This window comes from Morone saxatilis, unplaced genomic scaffold (genome assembly GCF_004916995.1).
Source record: "Morone saxatilis isolate NCDOM2014 unplaced genomic scaffold, NCSU_SB_2.0 Contig21, whole genome shotgun sequence".
Classification (NCBI taxonomy): domain Eukaryota; kingdom Metazoa; phylum Chordata; class Actinopteri; family Moronidae; genus Morone; species Morone saxatilis.
This window is the reverse complement of record NW_023339774.1, coordinates 10,938,685-10,959,645: the sequence shown is the minus strand read 5'-3', so window position 1 is coordinate 10,959,645 and position 20,961 is coordinate 10,938,685. Positions and strand designations below refer to the sequence as shown.

The window sequence follows — 20,961 nt, the reverse complement described above, 5'->3', positions numbered from 1 at the left end:
TTTTTAAAGCTGGTAGAATCATTTGTGAACTACTTAACGAGCTCCTTAAAGACAGGGCCACATCTTCTGTTAGGCTCCGACTGTTTGGCTGCTGAAGTCACTATTTTAAATCAGAAGGGTCAGCCTCTCTTCATCTCCATTCACCCAGTGATGATGATTACTGGTTTGGAAGTTACAGGTCAAGATGTTCTGGGCTAAGCGTCAGTATAAACACGTCGGGGCAATTTCAGTCTAGTGCAGCAATGGCAGTCAGATTTACATCTGATCAATAGATAAAGTGGATGTGGCTTTTCTGTGGAACTATATAGATAGAGAATTTTACAATACTTATATTTCTATTCTGCATCACCAGAGCCAGGTTTTTATTTTAGCACACTCATTTATTACGCATATGTCATATAGTCGGCCTATTTCTAGTCTAGTATTTCCAGAAAAGATCCACCTACACTGCATTATTGTATATTTAAATGTAATTATTCATTAAGCTACAAAAAAAGGAAGTATTGTTTGGCACCTATTTGCGAAACTGCACAGCAGAGCTCATGAGGGAGAGCAGGTAGGACCCCTCCATCATAAGGTGGGGGTTTCGTCCTTGAGCAAGAACACAGAATCCCCAACTGCTCCTGGATCTGATTTCTACCTTCAGCTAAAAACACATTATCACTTGGTAAAGTAAATTTGTAAATCATAAACTTAACATCCATTTCTGTGGAGGAAGCCCCGCTGATCACTTTAAATCAACATGTCCCCCGTTTGGTTCTTAAGAGTAATATCTCTGGTGATGTAACGGTTGATTTATTCTGTCCCTGCTTATTTTCAACAGTTCAACAGTTCAATACCACAGGGAAGTAGGCCAGTGTGACTGACGAGTTGTCTGCAGAGGACAAACAATTTCACTGCAAAGCGGATACCACTCTAGTCCCTTAACTTCTACGACACAACAGCTCTGTCCTCTGGGAACTGGAGCACACCGAGATGGTTGTGATTAACTGAACTATGCCGGAAATGTCTGTCGGATCAAGTCAACCCTCTCGCGTGAGGAATGGGACTGTGGTGGTCCTGGGAAAGCAAAGAGTCTGAGCGAGGTCCCCCTTTTTTTTGCTGCTGCGCTTCGGGGAAAAAAAAACCAGACTCAGATGATGCTGCTGCTCGTTATCAGTGATGCGGCTCTGTAATGAGACAACATCATTACAGCCCCATGTTGGTCCGTATTCAGGAGAGGAAAAGTTCCAGTAAGAACTCAATAATGGTTCAACAGGATCAGATGATTAAAAAGTTAAAGTCATATATGCACACACAGAAGAGGAAGGTCACTGTGCTGTGTAGCCAGGAGTGTGTGTGTGTGTGTGTGTGTGTTGGTTTTCATAATGAAAATGAAATATTCAAAGTGACTGAAGTGGGAAAACATGTTAGACAGAAAAATATAGTGAATACAGAAGCCAGAAGAACCAGCCATGACAGAAGCAGCACCTCTCTCTCGCTTTCACACACACACACACACACACACACGCATATATATAAAGTAAGATAAGATTAGCATCAAGATACAACTGGATAACTGACTTCAAGGCAAAGTAGCTAAAAGCACATAAAACAGACAGGCGCTCGTGCATTTGGCGCATCCATCACGACTCTCCTCGCGACATTAACGCCTACCTGACAGCCGTCAGTCACAGGTGATCTTCCAGGTGACTCTGATTTGAATACGAGGTTTGGTCCAAAATCATTAAACTAAACTAAAAAAATATATAAAAAAAAAAATTCATGCGAGTGGTCGACGCACCTTTGACGTCAAAGCTGCATTAGGAAGCTAATATTTTCCGCTCTATTACCGGATACCTGCGGGGTAAAATTAACCGGGCTGTCCCGGGAATGTAGAACTATATGAGAGGGTAATATAAAACCGGTCCGACGGTGAAGGTCCGGACACACACACACACAGACACACACACAAACACACACATCGGTCTCCACGCCGCCGCTTCAGCACCGGCGGAGGGGTGACGTCACGGCGGCTTCAGCCAATGAGGAGCTGCTTCTGAGACTCAAAGTATCCGGTAAGGGAAGAGGTTATTAATAAAGCCTGTGTTTGTTTTTTTTATAATAATAAGAAGGATAAAAATAAACATCACTGTAGGCTGTAGTTTTAACACAGTGTATAACATTATGACTTTGTATCCTTCAATGATGAGTCACAAATATGAAACACTAACTGTGATGTATAGAAAAAATATTCATTATTATTCATTAAGCTGAATTAACATTATGGCTATAATATTACTCAAATGAGATTCTTCTTATTCCTAACTTTTCATCCTTTTATTATATCTAAAATATACATAAATGTATTCAGAGAAAAAGATTTATAATAAGAATGGTCATAATAATAATAATAATAATAATAAATGCTGTTGCTGTAATAATTATTTCATACAATACTGCAGTTTGTTCAATCACAAATGTGCTGGTGGTCCATTCATCTCATTAAACCTGGCTCAGCTCGCCCCCTAGTGGCGAAAAATGAGCAGTGAGTGTTCAGCTGTTTATGCATCCCTTTTCAAGGGCGGTTGTACAGTATGTGTATCACGTTGTTCCCCTGTTATGTAGTGTAGGTAAACTTCACGCCTAAAGTCATAATCCACATGGTGGTAGTGTTGTTCTGTGGGTATCAAAAGAGGCATCCTCAATAACCAAGAGACAGGGTTGGGAACATGCAACTCTAGCGTCCCTCAAGGCCTGTTGGGTGTGAACGAGGATGTCTGGGAGAAGGGGATTATATGGGATATAATCCAGAGTATTATTGTATGTAAACATACTATATATCCCTACCATGCCACAAACATTAGCACTGCAGTGGTCAGATATCAGAGGTCCTTGACAGGGTGTCAAGGGGCAGTATTTTAATTCAACAATAATTTTACTGGCTAAAGGTTTGCCCAATGAGAGAACGTATAAGGATGACCCCCTGAGCCTACATTCTAACAAGTACAAGTCTGCAGTCTGATGATGAATTTGAATTTAAGGGTCCTTGACATCAAAAAGGTTGAAAACCACTGAACTACGAATAATTTGCCATATTAACATGGTCCAAAAAATCCACATAATTCTCAACCTTATTATAAATTCAAGGACCTTTGACACAGTAACTATATCCAGTTTCCTGTTATTTTTCCACACAGATGGGTAATATTTATATGTATTTATTTGTAGATTTTTAGGCACTTTTGATGGAAAAACAGCAATAAAAAATGAATAATATCTCAAAACATGTAAAAGCAGTGAGACAAAGCTCGTCCCTTGGTCAATGAAGAGTTAAGAATCACAGTATCACATGACCTTGGATGAATAAATACAGAAATATTTAATTGTACTTAAAAAATAAATTCACTTTTTTCTTCTTTTACCAACGAAAATCCACGTTTTTATCATATTTTCCCATTGTACTGAAAAAGTAGAAACAGCTTTAGGAGCTATTTTAATTTGTTCTGAACTTGTTGACAAACAAAATGTGGGCAATACAACCTCTTGAAAAACTGAAGTATATTTGAATATTCACATGGTTTACAATATGTACAAATAAATATATAATAATAACATAAACCAATAAACTCAGAGCACCTCAAAAAACTTTGCATGAAAATTTATATTTTCTTATTAAAAACATAGATTTATACAGCCTGTCCGACGTCCCGCTAGTGTTTTAGACAAATTAAATTCTAAAAATGAATATCACTCTAGATGCAGCCATTTGACTCATCGTGTGAACTCAGCATTTATGACTTTGTTTTGCTGCAGTGCCAACTCAGATCAGATAACTTCAAATGCACAGAGTCTGATAAAGTGCCAGCGGGTCTTCAGTTTAAAGCCAGAATATCAGAGCAGTAATTTCATACAGGGTTCATTTAGTGACAGGTTGCTTTTGGTGCAGAAAGCAGATGTTTGTTTTGTAGACAGTCGCCCTGATGGAGTTATATTTGCGTGTCTCGTCTTCAGGTGGAATTCCAGAAAGAACAGATATTTTTCCTGTAAAGATAAGGAGCAACTTTTATTGCAGTGTCATTAATTTCTGACTTTGTCCATGTCATGCAAAATACACGTGGACGGCAGAGAGATATTATTGCAGAAAGTCTGTGAACATTATGTATATTTAATATCATTATATGAAGTTTGGAAGAATATGTCTAGTTTCACATGAATGACATTAAGAAATACAGATATTAAAGTAAAAAAAAAAAACCCTAAAATGACATTTATTAGAAACACAATCTGACTGTTGTCTGTGAATGCAGACTGAAAATGTTTGAGTTTCATATATGTGCCAACTGTCTGATGACTGAAAAGCTCTACTGTACCTGCAGTATTTTGTACCACACTCTAGGTGATCCCTGCAGCTGGCACCCACAGGCTTCATGCTGTTCCAGCGCCACAGGAGTGACCGCTTGGTCCGTTGGAGCATACCCTTCCAGTCTTGAGGTACAGGTAAAGAATTCACCTGTAGGGACAAATATAAGAAATGTGATGACCCTCACGATATACGGTGATAAAATCAAATGCCATCAAAAACCATTATGTTCTCTATTTGGACAAAGATTGGACAAAGATTAGGCAAACTCTCAGGACATGAAGAGTGAGTGCAGGGTTATTAACTTACCTGAATGGTGCAGATCAGAGAGAGGAAAATGGAGAGCACAATGATTCTTTCCTGAAGAGTCCTCATGCTGTTTGCAGATCAAGTTCAAGAGAGAAGCTGTTCTGTGGCGAGGCTGATGTGTTGTCCCATGTTCCACTTGTATTAAAGGCTTTGATCGAGTTGGGGAGGAGTTACACTCATAGATATGAATGATTAATTCTCCAATTTGCTGCTTTAATGACAGAGGCTGTGGTTTGGCAAAGAAGCTAAAGTCAGTGCCCGAGCCAGCGACGGAGACGTCTTTGTACAGTGGAACTTATCAGTTTTATAATGACAGCCGAGGTCAAAGTTTATCTGCAGAGAACCAAAGTACACTTTAACCCGGTAATTGAGGACAAATCCACGTAGAGATTGTATGTGTCATGGACTGCAGAAATGCACCCATTTACTTGACTCCTGGGTTATCTAATTCATCTGAGCTGCATGGTTTGGACTGTGGGGGCAATCTGAAGGAAATCCATGTGAAAGAATCAGTTCCAAGATCTGACCCCAGGACCTCCATGCTGAGATGTGACTGAACACTGAACCACCTTACTGAAGTTAGGCTAAAGTTCCTCGGGATGCTGATAATGAGAATTTCTGGCCAGTGAAAGTGAAAGTTTGCCAAAATTAGATTAAATTTATAGGTGCAAAAATGACTGAGTACTGATTCTCTGAACTCCTCTTCCACCCACTCCGGCCAGACTAGCTGTCCTCTGCTTTCAGTCTTTATGCTAAACTATGCTAATCACCTGCTCGCTGTAGTTTCATATTTAGCATCTCTCTGCAAAAAAGCAAATATAGGTATTTCCAACAAAACTCCTCCCTGAATAAAGATAGATGAACAAGCATTCATACAAATGGAGAACATGGATTGACCATAATTTGCATCTATACATTTTTATACAAGAATATTTCAACCACAAAGTTAGTCTCTTATGACTTTAATAAGTCAGCAGCATCAACTCAAAACTGTGAACTTGCATTATAATCATCATGAGTGCTAATGTAACTTGAGGCTGTGTTGTTTGGGGCTAGATAACAGTTTGAAAAAAAAATGGCGTGTAGAGAAAGAAGTGGGTTTAAGGAGCTCTGTATCTCTACTTGAGGGTTGCAGCTTGAGGCTACATCAGCCACTATTAGCATACAACAATAATATTATTTGACAGAAGAACATTTCAGAAAATTGAGTTGCAATAAAAATTTCATCATTAAGGTTAAAAGTCAGTCTTTCAAACTACTACAATGAACTGTTACAGACTCGTCTGTTGAAATCAACAGGGGTGTGTCTGTGTGTGTGTGTGTGTAGTAAGTGCAGGTATAAATAGAAAAGTTTCAACATATGATTATAATAAATTAGTCAGACCACACTAATGGTGTAACCATCAGAAGACTGTACTGGTGACCTCTATACAAAAAGTAGTGATAGAGCACTTTATTATGTGTGATAGAGGAAATACAAACTTCCTTCAGAGAATGGTAAACAGGTTTATTGAAGTTGACAAGACAATGTGAAAATTGTTAAATGTGTGACCTTTTGAGAGTATGTAAACACCAATTATATATTGATTTTACTATGAAGTAGTAGTGTAAACAATATTCTCTTTTACATATAAGACAATAACAATATTAACATGACCTGTCGGTGATATGCGTGAAACAGTGGTTATTCAAACTGCAAAAAAAAATCCACATTGTTGTTACATTGTGTGTAGTGCTGGGAAGGAAATCAATTGCATTTTAAGAACAGGCAAATCTAATCAGCTGTAGTCCAATAAAAACCTCCCTCCCTAAACTTACATACATAAAGTCACAATAATCTGATTATGATCTGATGCTGTTTAAAAGTGCATTGAAGCATAAGAACAATGACATAAAGTCAATAGTGGTTAAATAGTGGTTGTTCTATTTGGCAAAATATGTATCAGTAGTGTCACTTGCGTGAAGCCGTTCATACACTGACTTTAGATCGGTAGAAATTCAAAATCACACTCTCATGGCGAAATATTGGACTGAGGAGAAAGATTTGCTTCACACCATCATGAGACAAGACACCATTCCCCCACACCAGGCAAAACCCTTCCCTTCATGCTGCTGCGGCTGACGAAATACATAATATTTGGATGTGGGTACAGCAGAGTACATGGTTTTAAAAGGTTCAGTACAGATTCAGAGATCCAGACAAACCAAGAGACCTCTAAAGATATCAAAATGACAACCCTTTTCTTGGAACGATACGTTTTAGGCTACAAAAATGATATTCATCACAATAAAAATAAAACATTATGGCAGCAGTCAATTTGCACAGCTTGACTTTGTTATTCACTTTGCTGATGCTTTGCGAGAACACTAAAATGTGAAATGTTGATGTTACAAAATAATTAAAAATATATTTCTCTTGCAGTAAATCAGATGGATGTTGACAGTATTCTTCCTTCATAACTATTCCTGCTCTGTAGCCATTTGTCTTACTGACACACACACACACACACAAACGGACACACACGGACACACACACGCATCGATTTCACACAAAAAATGTAAAAAATAAAATTTTGGCAGTTAAGATTATTATGACATTTTTTCATTTGAATTCTTTGAGGTTTGATCAGTTCAGAGCTGACTCTCCGGACAATTCAAATTAGATTTGTTAGGAGATTTTAAATTACTCAATTTACGTTGTTTGAATCAAAAATCCCATATTTAGAAGTTAAAAGAGAAATACCCTAGATTTAAAAAAAAAAAAAAAACATTAAAAGGTGAAATTCAGGTTACTTGGAGGTTAACGGTACAAACTGCAGATGGACTGAACCATTCCATGAACTGTTGAATTATACTGCGTATGTGGCAATCCTCCTCCTTTCACATCCTGTTTGGTGCTATGATGAGAGCAGGGGCTGTCGCTCAGCAGGAGTGCTCTGAAAAACGCAACCAGACACGAAAAGTTACATAAAGACAGTCTATTCACTGACGTGACATACATAACTGTTTTATTTACAATAATACATATCTAATATTAACATTGGCCTTGTTAATTTGCCATTATATCATTAAAGGTCCTGTTTTTTAAACGTGATGGTTTTACATGGTTTTATTGTGAATATCTTTGGATGTTGGACTGTTAGTCAGACAACAAGACCTTTTTCATTTCATAGACTAAACAATGAATTGATTAAAGAAAAACACAATCAACAGATTCATCAATAATGAAAATAATCGTCTAATGACTAAACAACCTGATTAATGTCTATCTCAGCTCACCTCGGGAATCTTTTGTCGACACATTAGGAACATGAAGATTCCTCCCAGAATGATGCCGACACCAATCAGCATGAACGGGATGTTCACCACGACATTCTGCTTGACAACAATCGCATGCAGCTTCAGGGCTGAGGCGTCGTCAATGACAACGCTCTGAGAAGATGGAGAGAGAGTGCAATTAGAGGTACAGTTACATTAAACATTATACTTATTACTAAGTACTACTACTACACTTATTATTGTGCTAGTCTATGTCTATACACTATATTTTTCTGTTTAATAGAACGGACAGTTTGAGAGATGGACAGGATAGGGCACACTGAGAAATAGGGGTATCATTTAATCAAAAAAGTACCCTGTAAGGTAAAGAAAAAGGTCCTTAAGGTGATTATTGTGGACCTTTGTTTAATTTTAAATGTACAAAATCATGGCTGACAGAAAGGGGTACATAATTGTACCCTTAAAAATGTTACAGCAAATCAGTGATCCAGAAATCTTGTTTAAATCGAGAGTTGGGTTTATTGAAATAAAATAGGCTACTATTAAATTTCCATTTAATTCTTAGTCTGTGTGGCCTGGAAATAATTTAATGAGCAAAGAACTAGGACAGGACTTCCGTTCAACTTTTATAATTTTGCCACACTGACCTTTTCGGGCAAGATGCCCTTCTTCAGTGTCTATTTTTAAGTTCACAATGGCTCTATTTGAGTGATTTCGCTCATGACATCAAGTAGCTAGTTGAGTAGCAGAGTGAAATGCTTCCACTAGCCATCACCATTACTCACAATTTTATTTTATTTAAGTATCATCACTGTTTTATTGTCGATCTTTTTTCTCATTCTTGCATTTCTTCATTCTTGCATTCTTCCATGGGGACTTTCTGTATTTATTTAACTTTATTTTATGCTGTGGTCCTGCTTTATGGAGCCCTTGCAGAGTTGGGTAGGGTAACCCGTATTTCCCCTGCAGTCTGCTGTGGCATGTGCAAGCATTTAATGACAAGAGATGGAAAAGTGTTTCCAAAAAACGTTGCCATAACAAGTGCCAACGTGAATAAAACCTTTGAACCCTGTACAAGGGTTTTTAGGGTTGACAGATTAAGATGACCTGTAAATCTGTAAACCTGAAAAATAAATCTAGTTTTTGAAATGACAAAACTTGATATTCAGAGAGGAGAATTCAAACTTAATATACTGCAGATGGCTTTTAAAATAAAATGTTCCAATGCTATCAGTTCAGTGGTACAAAAATGTCCAAAGTAAGTACTTAGTTCTGATTAAAGTTCACGCTTTTACTGAAAAACTGGTTTCAACTAAGTACACAGGTATGAGAGGTATCATTTTGAAATCGTGTTCATGATGTCTGTGATATTATGAACGAGACATGATACAGACAGACAGATGGATGAACCAAGTGTGAACAACGTGACTGGAACGTGTTGCCCTTTGAATGTGGCATTCATTTGGATTGCTGATGGGAGTTTATGATCCCTGTGCCAACCAATGCTCAGTACATGACTGAATTACCAAACGGTGTGTTTTTGTACCTCATTGAGATAAACCACAGGGAAGACCACTGTCCTCACGTTTCCTGTTTGACTGAAGAAAAAAGAAAATGAATCACACTATTTCACCTACTATCGGAAGTATCACAATCTGATAGTGATCTGAACATTCGCCTATGACTTGATGAGTCAATGGCAAAGAGACATTCTGAAAATGTTCTATTCAGTTTGTCCACATATAGTTTGTGGACAACATGTATACCTGTACAGTCTGGACTCAAGATTATATTTGTTCCTTCAGATGCCAAGTAGATACATAACAAGTAAGCCGCGACTGTCCAAAAGTCCATCCATAAAGATGATGGTGGCATAATTGCCTTACAGTTATCTTACGGGTAACCCTACCTAGACTGACTAGACTGCAGCTTCATTAAAGCCTATATGGTGACATCCCAGTTTATGACAAAAAGGTGCAGAATATAGAGAATATTTAGAGAGTGATAAAGGCAATGAGACGATTACCTGAAGGTGGGAATTTTCTCCACATAGACGTTGACCTGGAGCCGCTTTGCTGCTTGCAGGATGATTCCTGTTAGCTGAAAAAACAGAGTTAAAAGTTGTTGGGAAACACATAGTTTAAGAGGAACTTAAGAGCGCTGATCTCTGTGAACATTTATGCCTCATTATACCATATTCAGCACCAATACCACATGTTTTTCAAGACACTATGTATTATCATCTCTATGCTGCAAACATTTTTCAGTAAATGTACTTTATGACTGGTTGGCAGAAAAGATCTGAGAGATAACACAGCAACCCACACATACTCCATATACACTAGTGAATTTTGGAACAAAGATGTATCTGCATGCATCTTTATGGGCTCTAGGGGAAATCACAGCCCTGAATCTGGCGGCAACAGTGGTTTACAGTGTTGTGCAGGGCACCACAACCCAATATTTATGACAGAAGTCGCAGGACTTTGATCAATCTCAATAATCTCATGCAGTGGCACAGTGACGATTACTGTATAGGATGGAGTATAAACAGATAAAACAGTAGCTTGTTTACTGGTTTCAAAGACTGATTTCAACTCACAATGCCACCACCTAACACGTAAGTGTTAACAAGGTGGACGTGACTAAGAATGAAAGTTAAGTGTACGTGTTACAGATGCACGCTGGGTTAGCTTCTGTTTACTAGATCCAAATTGTATCAACGCAGACCTCTAAAATGGACTGCAGCAAGAAAAGAGGCGTAAAATAAAGTCAAAGAAAAATCCAAAAGCCAAAGAAAGATACCAATCAGAAGAAAGACTCAAACAGAACTCTGTCTTATAATTAGATCTTGACTTATTTACTTATTAATTGTTGATGTCACTGTACTTCATCTGCTCAAATCAGTGTCATATTCAGGACCAGAAAAAAAGGGCTAATCATTATCTGCAATTTATCAGCTATTTTACAACTGTTCAAAAAACCTTTGATAGGTGGACCTTTACAAAGTCATTTCCAGGACTTGTTTCCTTATTTTTATCCGTCAAATACTGTTGTCAGCAATATCTTTTTGTTTTGTTATGTTCTGTAATTGTCTCTTCACTATAGCCACAGACATATCAGTATCATATATGTCATCCAATATGTGCAGATATGAAAACAGTTTTGGCTTGTAGTTTTTCCAGTTCTTATGTTTAGCTATTTGTTTTATTTGTATTATTTTCTCAGTGCTCATTTCTAGAATTGGCTGACAATGTAGCCTATATTAATTATAATTATATTTAATTATTTAACATGTTCTTTAATACAGCTATTTGTTTAAAAAAAAAAAAGCAGCATTCTGAATATATTTATATAGTCATATTGATGCAAAAATCTTCGAAATTTTCATTCCAGCTCAAACATTCACTATATTGGCTGCCATATCGGTAATTGGAGAATATTTTTTCCTCTAACATCGGTATCTGTCTCAGTCTCAAAAAACCCATATCGGTCAGCTATATTCAAATACTGACCTTACTTCAACATCTTTAAGGGATTACAATTATATTTTAATGTATGTACAAGGATGAACAGATGTCCAGACACATTGTGCTCCTGTAAGTGTTTTTTTCAGTCTGATTTCCTTTATCAAGGATTTACTACAGCCAAGTTATTACAGCATTACATGTGATAAGAGCTGTTAGAGCTTATCTTTGGTGACAGCTCCGTTCCATCCACCTCTGCTTTAATTTTTTTACCACGGTTTAAAAAAAAAAAAAAAGAAGAAGCACTGCTTTGTGGGTAACCACTGTCTAGCTGAGAGAGTTCACCACCTAGTGGTAAACATAAGTATCACCTCAGGATTTCATATCAGCTCTTTATTGCAACTTATTTTTCTACATGGGAAAAAGAATTACACTAACAAAGAGTGGGCATAAAGTAAAGAAAGGCTTACAACATGTTCACAAAGTACATCTTAACCTAATTTAACTTTTTCTGAGGGAAGAAATATACCAGACACAAATATTATTCCAAGTGGAGTATGTTTATATGTCTTAAAACGGGTCTAGAGGGGTTTTTTAAAGCTGAAATTCCTACCGGATTGATATCAATCACAGTCTGGTGCTGCTCCTTTATAGGCTTCATGCCAAATACATCCTGAATGAATTTCTCATCTGCCTGGTAGAAGTGTGGTGAGGACATAATGATCGGAGCTCCTGAACACACAAGAGATTCAGTTAGAACATTATGAAATTTATATGGGTATTATAGGAAACATCCAAGACTGCATTTCACATTTGCCTATGTGACGTGATTTTTTCCAATACAGACCAGATGCTTAACGCACTTCCCACCTTGTTTACATGGGCTGACATTCAGCACCCCAGAGCCCAGGCAATTTTCAGCAGGGACACAGAAGCCTGCATTGGCTGGGTTCACGGTCGCATTGGCAAACACCATGCTAGGGGGACTGAAGCGATACCCAGGGATCCCCTTCACGGTCACATCCTCCTCGTACAGAGCGTACAGAGACCTTGGAAACAGAGCCAGGTGCTGGTTAATCGTTGCAGGCACAAATACATTCCGTAGAGCCGTGCAACAAAAGAGGGAATTTTGTACATGAGCTCTGTGGTAAGCTGATTTACAGAAAACCAAAAGTTCTGGTCTCTGACATGTAACTGCCTCGAAAACCTTGGCAGTCTTCTCACAACAACCTCGGTAGTTAGCTGACCTGCATATGCTGCACTCTCAGTTCGGATGCATTAACAGTCAAAAAGAGCTGCTATTAGTTGTTTTGAGCAGCACTAAATAGGTAGTAAGCTAACAGAGGCCAACACCGACCAGCCAGGCTAAATTGGTATCCCTAATCCAGTATGTAGACATGAATAACGCTAAGGGAAAGGCTTAGGGAGACATTCTTAGGATGACTGAGCCATTTCACTAGCCAACTCAAGCCAGGCAGATAAGACCAGAAAAAAAAATAAAATGAACAAACAAAAGAGCATGCAGAAATTTAAATCAACTTCATATTACCTAAAGCTGAAGAGTTTGTGCTCACTAAATTCATTGAAGTGTACAAAACTGTCTCCTACTCAAGCTACATTCGAAATAAATAAAAGTGAAAATAAAAACGAAATCCACATCAGCTTAAAGGGACTTTTCTTTTTCAGCTACTGAAGTTTTCAATGAAAGAAAGAAAGAAGAGAGAAGGAGAAAGAAAGAAATCCCAAATGAGTTCATGGGTCAAATGTGAAGGTTCAATCGGATGTTTAACACTAGTGTATGTAAGAACATATGTATATGTATATGTATATGTGTATGTATAATTACTTGGTGCATGCCCAGTCACATTTATGGACGTGGTCCTTAGCCGGCTGTAAAACTCACCTGCACAGGTCAGAGGAGAACATGTAGAGTGTCTCATTCTTGGTGATGACTGGATGGAAAGACCCTCCGTTAGTTCCATTGATCATATTGCACTCATCAGATGTCCACCAACTCAGCGAGCTGCAAGCATACACACAGAAAATAAGATTCTAAATGTTTTTTTAATGCTTGTCATTTATCAGCTTGATTAAAGGACTGTGAATTAGCGATTAGGCAAAAAATGCAAATGTTTTAAAAGTGCAGTAGATCAAGACTGAAAATGTTTGTAGGTCAGGAAAAGCTTGGCTAAAGCTGCTTTCACAGAACAGCAGTCCTTTGTGTGTTTACGGAAAAGTGTGACACTTTGGTCTTTGCGCTATGCTAAGCTAATCGTCTCCTGGCTGTAGCGTCATATTTAACTGACAGAAATGAGGGTGGTATCGATCTTCTAATCCAAATCTCAAATTTGTGTATTTCCCAAAACTACACCTAAAAGTGCAGCATTATCAACATTATAACAGAAGAGTCTGAAACACTTAAAAGAGAGAAAATGATGAAAGAGCATCTCCGAGGGCAAATAAGAGGATTAACATTAGTTTGGCTTTTTGACATGAATGGCTGTGATCAAAGAGAGAGGGAGTGCCATATCAAGCAGGATGAAACCAGCCTTGATCATGTTCCTGTGTCGTACTGATACAATCACACGTTATCCAACTCTCACCCATTCAAATTGCACGTAACCAATGATCATCCCTGACTGGATTTACAGAGCAAGAGATAATTCTCTTTCAGTCACTGTCATTTTGTGCTGTAGGTGATTGGAGACAATTACCTCTCACCATTCCATGTATCCACTCTAGCAAAGTCTTTGTAGTTTTGCTGGCCAGTGAAGAACACGTATTCACCATCGTTGGAAGCATTGTTCTGTAAGAAAAAAAGTTTTATTTTTTACACTACAAAGCCGAAAAAACCACAAGGGAATAGTCAGTCCAGTTAACCATTTATGATTAATCAGAAACTTTTATTTTTCTAAGATTCTAATAAAGTTTCTGAGCAGTTATATGAAATCTTTTGTACCTTTTTATGAATAAACACACTGTAGTCCGTTCAAATTATACAATAATGCATTTATGCTTAAATGAGACCTTATAGAAGAGTCCGAAAACATCATCCAGGTCAGGTTGTAAAAGTTTGAGGGCTTTGAGCAGACCGTCTTCATATCCCCACAGCAGCTCTCCCACTGTGTGGGTGGTGAGCAAGCCTTCACCTGTGGACTTCATGTAGGAAGAGATCAGATTGGCGATAATGGAATGGTCCTTGAATTGCTCCATCACAGTCTACCAGGATAAAAGAATGAAAAGGATCTTGTTAAAGACAACTTGTGTAAAGCACTGAACTGCATAAGTTCCATAAAGAAGAAGACATAATAGAAGGAGTAATTTACTTAAACGTGCTACAAACTGTTTATGAAACTTTATTTATTACTGTTGCCTCCATATGACCTACAAATCAGAAGACTGACTATTTCTTTATAGTTATTCTTAATGCCTGCCACTGGGTCGAATTCCCCTCGACTCAGATGAAAGGAGTAGAAAGTAGAAACACTACCGCTTTTGTCCACAGGGGCCGCCAGAATCAATACAAAATCAAAGTTCCTCATAGCTGCTTTGAGAAACATGTAAACAACAACTCCCACATAATATTGTACGACCAAACATCACTAATAACTCACCACAGCAGGGATGTTGACCGTCCTGATGAGGTCACTCTCTGGACCTCGGGACATGTTACGCTGGAATATGTACGTCTTCGTGTTGACAGCTGTCACCTTTGTACCATTATCCTGGAAGTCCACTTGCTCCATAGGCCGGTACTCTCTGTGTAGAAAAACATAACAACTGGGTTCAGGTTGAAGGAAGCTAACTGTTGGCAGTTCCTTGTTACAGTGCATCTGTCGAATATGTGAATATAGGATGATCATATATTTCCTTATCAGGTACAGTATATGTAGTTTTATGTACACAACCTCAGACTCCAGAGAATGGCTAACTCTAGTATAATACAGGAAGAAAGGGTTTATTATAAACTTATTTCTGTTTGTGACTCAACTAAATGTATTAAGCAATGGTGACAGCTACTATGTTGCATTCACTGACAATCTGGAAAAATGAAACTCTTTCCAAAAAAGGCGGTTCTCATCTGTTCTACACAGAAGGAAGAAGCAAAGAAAAATATAAATATTTGTTGTAAGAATGTAATTCTTATTTCCTGGTGAGACAAACTGGCTGCCGTACAAAGCCACCGTGTCAGTGCTTAAAGTGGAGAAGCAAACAAGCTGCCTCAAGCTAGCCAGAGACAGGACTGCGCCAATATCTGTCTGCTCCTGTCTCTGCAAGCTGTCACTGTCATTTCTGAGAAGACATTAAATTGGTAATGTCAGAAACACAAGTATTGTCTGTCCACTAATAACAGTAAGCACTTTGTCTTACAACAAAATGCACAAAACATGTGAAAGCCTGGACAGACGAATTGCATATTATGATATATTTATAACATATTATAACATATTTTAAACCACTATTGAATCTGTGTTGCAGCTTTAGTGCGTTCAGGGAATGGCCATTATCATTAAATCAATCCATTTGAACAATTCTTGATAGTAGATAATTGATAGCTTTGTGAACTTATTAATCTTTATCAATGAAAACATTTGTCATACAGTGTAGAATATATTGCTTGTGCATGCTGGGCTTTCATGTGCACCTCTGTTTTGTTTTCCTGTTTATCTAATCATCAGCTTTTTGGCACCTTTCTTCCTTGAGGGATGACAGACGCGTAAATGCGAAACTGCAACATGTTCGGCGAGCTTTGTCCTCACCCTAAAAATAGTAGTAGAACTGCAAGTGGCATCTTCAGTTTGATTTTATTTTTGTATATGACGTTAATAGCTCAGGAGAGGGCGTCTCAAAAGCAAATTGCTGTTGTGCCTCCCTCCTTTAGATCTGTGCAACTGGTTTTTTTTCCGTTTTACTGTGAGATCTGCACTTCTGTTTTATAGAACAGATGAAACAAGAGTCAAGTCTTCCCCGTATTCCTCTCTCACCTGTATGTATACGGTCCAATCTCCACCACAGCAGGCCTTTCTCCATCCAGCACCTCCAGGGGATTGGTCACATTAAAGAAGTAAAACTGCATGTAAATAGGGGCCGGTGGATTCTCCCAGGCCTCAAACGCCTCGGTGCCATTCTTCAGAACTACTTCCTATAGGGAGGGGGGATAAAGGGCAGTGGGTTAACTCGCCCTGCACAGTTGAGAAAATGTGTGACAAAGAAGTCTGCTGGTGACTAAGCTGTCCTCACATCATATGACAATTACACCATTGCTGTAAACCTGCTGAAGGGGGGAAATCATCATTTGGATTATCTGTCATGATATGCCATTTATTTCACATTAAAAGTAGGCCAATGAGGTGTATGGGGGGGGGGCTATCACAACGCAGGAATAGATTAAAATAAGTGTGAATATTATGGCAGATATCCAAGTGATTTTAACATGTAAAACATAATATAATAAACCAAAAAAAAACCAGCTAAAAACATGATAAACTAACTAAATAGTTGGTTAATACAATTGTCACTTTAAATTAGCATACATTCCTACATGTGAGTCACTAGTAAAACATTTAAAGTATGAGGCTGCATGATGAAACTCAGGAGCGAAATAGAAACTAGACATACCCTCCGAGCTTTTGCCAAATCAAGCTATAGCTAACTTTAGCTTAGCTTATTCAGCGAGTATCTTATTATCTGTTACACAAACGTTAGCCTGAATTAAAGTGACTTACCTTTTTAACCAGCGACTGTACAAAATGTGGGAACACGTTAGACAAAACCAGAGAAATGCCAAGGATCAGCGTCAGTACAGAACAAACCCCGATGCTGTAAATGCAACATGACTTCAGTAGCATGGTGAAACAGCAGTGAGATATCTAACAGCAACAGCTAGCTTTCCCTGACATTAGCTGCTCTGTGTCTGTCTGTATCTGTGTTTGTGTGTCTGTGTGTTTGTTTTGATGGCCCAGGAACTTGCTCGATGAAGCAAAGACACACTTCCGGAATGAAACACTTCCCTGTTACCACTTCCGCTTTCTTCGACAGTCGACGGCTTCCTGGAGCATTTACCCGTGACAGAATCACTGCAGTGCTATATTTAGAATAGTCTAATTAATGAAAGTTGTAATTTATAATGTTAAAATGTGATGGTGCTCCCACATCCATTACATGGTTGGCAAAATAATGTTTTTTTTACTTTAGCTGGTCGCTGAAGCTCAAACGCAAGGAAAATATCTCTCTTGCATATAAAGACTCTTTGTTTTCCATCGCATGACAGTGCGATGGAAAACATTCATGAAATCTCGGTGGGTGTTTTAAACATTTGATTTATATATTTTTATTTGTATATATCTAGATATTATATATATGTTCTGTAGTATCTCCACATTTGAGATAAACAACTGGCTTTATTTTTGGATTCACAAAAGTAAAACAAGCTAGAACTAGAAATAAGGAAAAATTGAGCATAGGTGTGACAAAAATAAATACTTGCAGATTTTGCATTAATCTAGTAAATGATTATTTTCAATGGTCCAATTTAATGCTCCAACAGTTTGAATGTTAGCGTACCTGGAATGCCCCCCTAATAGGTCCACAATGGTGTTTAATAATGGCCACAAACTGGGATCAATAGAGGCCCACAGCTCATTTTATACCCCAAGAAGGTAAATCCAACATTGTCTAGGTCTACTTCATTTTACACATTAACATAACATTTAACCTTACTTACTGGGCAAGTAAATTAATTACCTTTAATAATTTCTTGCCCAAATAACACATTTTCTGTAGCCTATCTTTCAGGTAATTTGTCAGAGAAACCCTTAACTGAAGAAAAGACAGAATCATAAAGATAATTTTTTTTAAGGGTTCCTAATAACATAGAAACAATCCACCTGGAATGAGTTATTTTGTTCTGTCTCTTATATTATAATAAGTATGTGTGTACTATGTATGCATTCAGTACATGTTCCAGCATAAGCAGGTGTTTACCCAAGTCAAATATTTTCACACATATGCACATAGCTTGATGTTTTTATGGTTTATATGACACTTTTCTGTGATACATTTGAACCTTTAGACATACCTACTGTTTATTGTTAAATACATTATTCATATTACAGTTTACAACAAAAATGTAGTAAATCGCTTCTCCACTAGATGTCACTGTCTTCATATCACAACCCAAATTCTTTGTAGGCCTATAAAGTGGAGTCATGCTTGTTGAGTCAAAATTTCATATAAAGGGGGCCACACCTTGGCTAAGCACACTAAGGTATGAGCAGGCATCTGTGTCTGTGTGTCACACTGTCTCTGACTGTTCACACAGATATTCCCAATTTACATCATTTCAAACATACTGCTTATACTCATTAAGGAAATATTTACCAGGACACTCAGAATAGACCACCATAGACTGTATATAAATGATAAACACTGAACTGAGTCAACAATCTGAGCGTTCACTATGAATGGACTTTGTTTATGACTGACACTCAGACAGTGATGTGGCCTAGGTAGCATTATCTCATCTTACCAAATAGCGTCAACATTACAGCGTTTCAGCTCAGACACGTCCTTACCTGCATTAATGCGTTTCAATGTAGGGTTGTTGCAACATATCATCAATATGACTTGTCTGACTGGCAGAGTCTCTTAACCTTAGAGATTAGATGCATTGATTTTACACATGAAGACCAGTGAATTGTGGGTATCACACAGCCAGTAAGAAATGTTGAATAGATCTGGAACAGCTTTGTCAAGTCTGAGATGCATTATGGGAAATCCTGCTTCTGGGAGCTTGGCTCATGGGGACAGTAATTTTTACCACTTGTGAGCTGTGGTGGAGTAAATATTTAGATCATTTACTTGAATATAAAAGTAAAAATACTCTATTAAGAGTAAAAGTAAAAGTACTAAGTGCAGAAAAATGGCCCATCTGACTGTAATACTATTATATTTTAAACCATTAGATTATTATTACTCATAAATTAATGTTAAAGCAGGATTTTATAGTAGATTTGCCTCATTTTGAGCTATTTTGGATAGGACTGCAACTAATGATTACTTTTATCATGGAGTAATCTGCTGATTATTTTCTCCATTAATTGATTGATTGTTTTGGTCTTGTAGAAAACACCGTCACAAGTGACCCAGACTAGGCCTTCACAATGTTGGCTTTGTCCAATCAATAGTCAAACCTGAAAAGAAGGAAGTAGCGTGGGAAGAACATACTCAAGTATCTCAATTACAAGTACAGTGATTTCAGTTACTTAGTTACATTCCACCACTTAGTCCCCCAACCTTTATGGAGGAGCAAACGTCATATCACATGCTGGGAACCAAACACCATACACTGACTGATTTATTGACTTTAATTATAAATACATAAATAATTTGAAATATGTGATAGTTTATATAGGAGCTCCCTCGTACATGGAAGCTACAACGGGGTAAGACCAACGAGCCTACAAAAACAACAAAGACATGTGGGAACAAGTGCCTAAAACGGGGGGTTTCATTCTACTTCCAAATGTATTCCACCCTCCGCGTGTGAGTGTGTGTTGTTTTGTGGGAAATGCTCCTTTAAAACCACAACATGAATGGGACACACAAACACACACACACACACACACACCACAACACACACACACACACCACAACACACAATGCACGAGAGAAAACAGGAAGGGCTCGCGTCGCCCTGGCGTCACGAGGAGCGACTGGGGGAGTGACGTCCTTTACTAAACCGGGCAACAAGCCGTGAGATTGAGTCCCGAGCGAGAGACCAGGCAGGAGCCGTTCCGGAAACAACTTCTTTAATGTAATGCGGGCCCGAGCCGGGCCCAGTTTGTGTTAAGTGTGTGTGTGTGTGTGTGTTTTTTCCTCTCCTTTATGCATCCTCCTGCTCGACTGAGCTTAACAACGGCTCGCTGTTTTCTCACCGGCTCGGTAACTAATCTGTTTTTGGCTCAAAAAGGCGGCTGTGTGTCTCAGTTTCTTTCTTTTACTTTCTTTTTTTTTATACGTGTCCAGCCCTCTTGCGACTCCCAGCACCAAGAACCGGGTAAGTGTGTCCAGTGATTTTACGTCATATGTGAGTAAGTTGTTGGTCGAAATAAACCATCATTTTCTGTCAAATAACAGCCCGGTAAGTAAGCGTTTGTTTGTGCAGCTTTATCCATGTTCGTGTTCATGCACAGCTCCTATTGTTTGAGGCAGCAGTATGCAGATATGCACAGGTAACTACTTGATAAACTGTGCTCTGGACTGTTTGTTGGTAGCAGTCGACTTTATTATTTTTTTTGGAAAGTTTCACCATGGATTCAGTAGTAAAGTTTGCAGCCTAACAGCCAGACAGCAGATTTATATGCTGCTCATTTTTTTTAAACTTAGCTTCTAGTATCTATATGTTGTACCTCTTAATTCATGTTTTGATACTGATATTTTTAAGTAAAATCTCATCAGGGGTCCCCTGAAAATGTGCCTTATGAATGTGTTAGGCAAAGGTATGTTACTCTGAATAATAATAATAATAATAATAATAATATATTTTATTTAAAGGCGCCTCTC

General features: G+C 38.1%; 3 protein-coding genes across 6 annotated transcripts in view; 1 reads left to right on the top strand and 2 right to left on the bottom strand.

Annotated features, from left to right (window-relative positions):
• Positions 1-3,424: 3,424 nt before the first annotated feature.
• Positions 3,425-4,887, bottom strand: LOC118332777 (liver-expressed antimicrobial peptide 2). The gene is made up of 3 exons (XM_035668205.1): positions 4,652-4,887; positions 4,353-4,492; positions 3,425-4,023 (listed from the first exon to the last, which is right to left on the bottom strand). Exons 1-3 carry the CDS (start codon positions 4,715-4,717, stop codon positions 3,990-3,992), a joined length of 240 nt encoding a protein of 79 aa, XP_035524098.1. The 5' UTR covers positions 4,718-4,887; the 3' UTR covers positions 3,425-3,989.
• Positions 4,888-6,143: 1,256 nt separating this feature from the next.
• On the bottom strand, positions 6,144-17,391 carry scarb2c (scavenger receptor class B, member 2c). Its single transcript, XM_035667886.1, has 12 exons — positions 17,124-17,391; positions 16,383-16,540; positions 15,012-15,156; positions 14,425-14,616; positions 14,112-14,203; positions 13,301-13,420; positions 12,268-12,446; positions 12,011-12,129; positions 9,957-10,030; positions 9,477-9,528; positions 7,931-8,083; positions 6,144-7,587 (listed from the first exon to the last, which is right to left on the bottom strand). Exons 1-12 carry the CDS (start codon positions 17,244-17,246, stop codon positions 7,549-7,551), a joined length of 1,446 nt encoding a protein of 481 aa, XP_035523779.1. The 5' UTR covers positions 17,247-17,391; the 3' UTR covers positions 6,144-7,548.
• Positions 17,392-20,161: 2,770 nt separating this feature from the next.
• rai14 (retinoic acid induced 14) overlaps positions 20,162-20,961 on the top strand; it is a 38,046-nt gene continuing 37,246 nt past the window's right edge. For 2 of the 4 annotated variants that reach the window (XM_035668603.1, XM_035668600.1), the window contains exon 1: positions 20,172-20,455. The gene's annotated coding sequence lies outside the window, so the exon portion shown is untranslated. Of the gene's footprint in view, positions 20,456-20,961 lie in introns of all 4 variants that reach the window. The other 2 variants (XM_035668601.1, XM_035668602.1) reach the window with 2 other exon arrangements.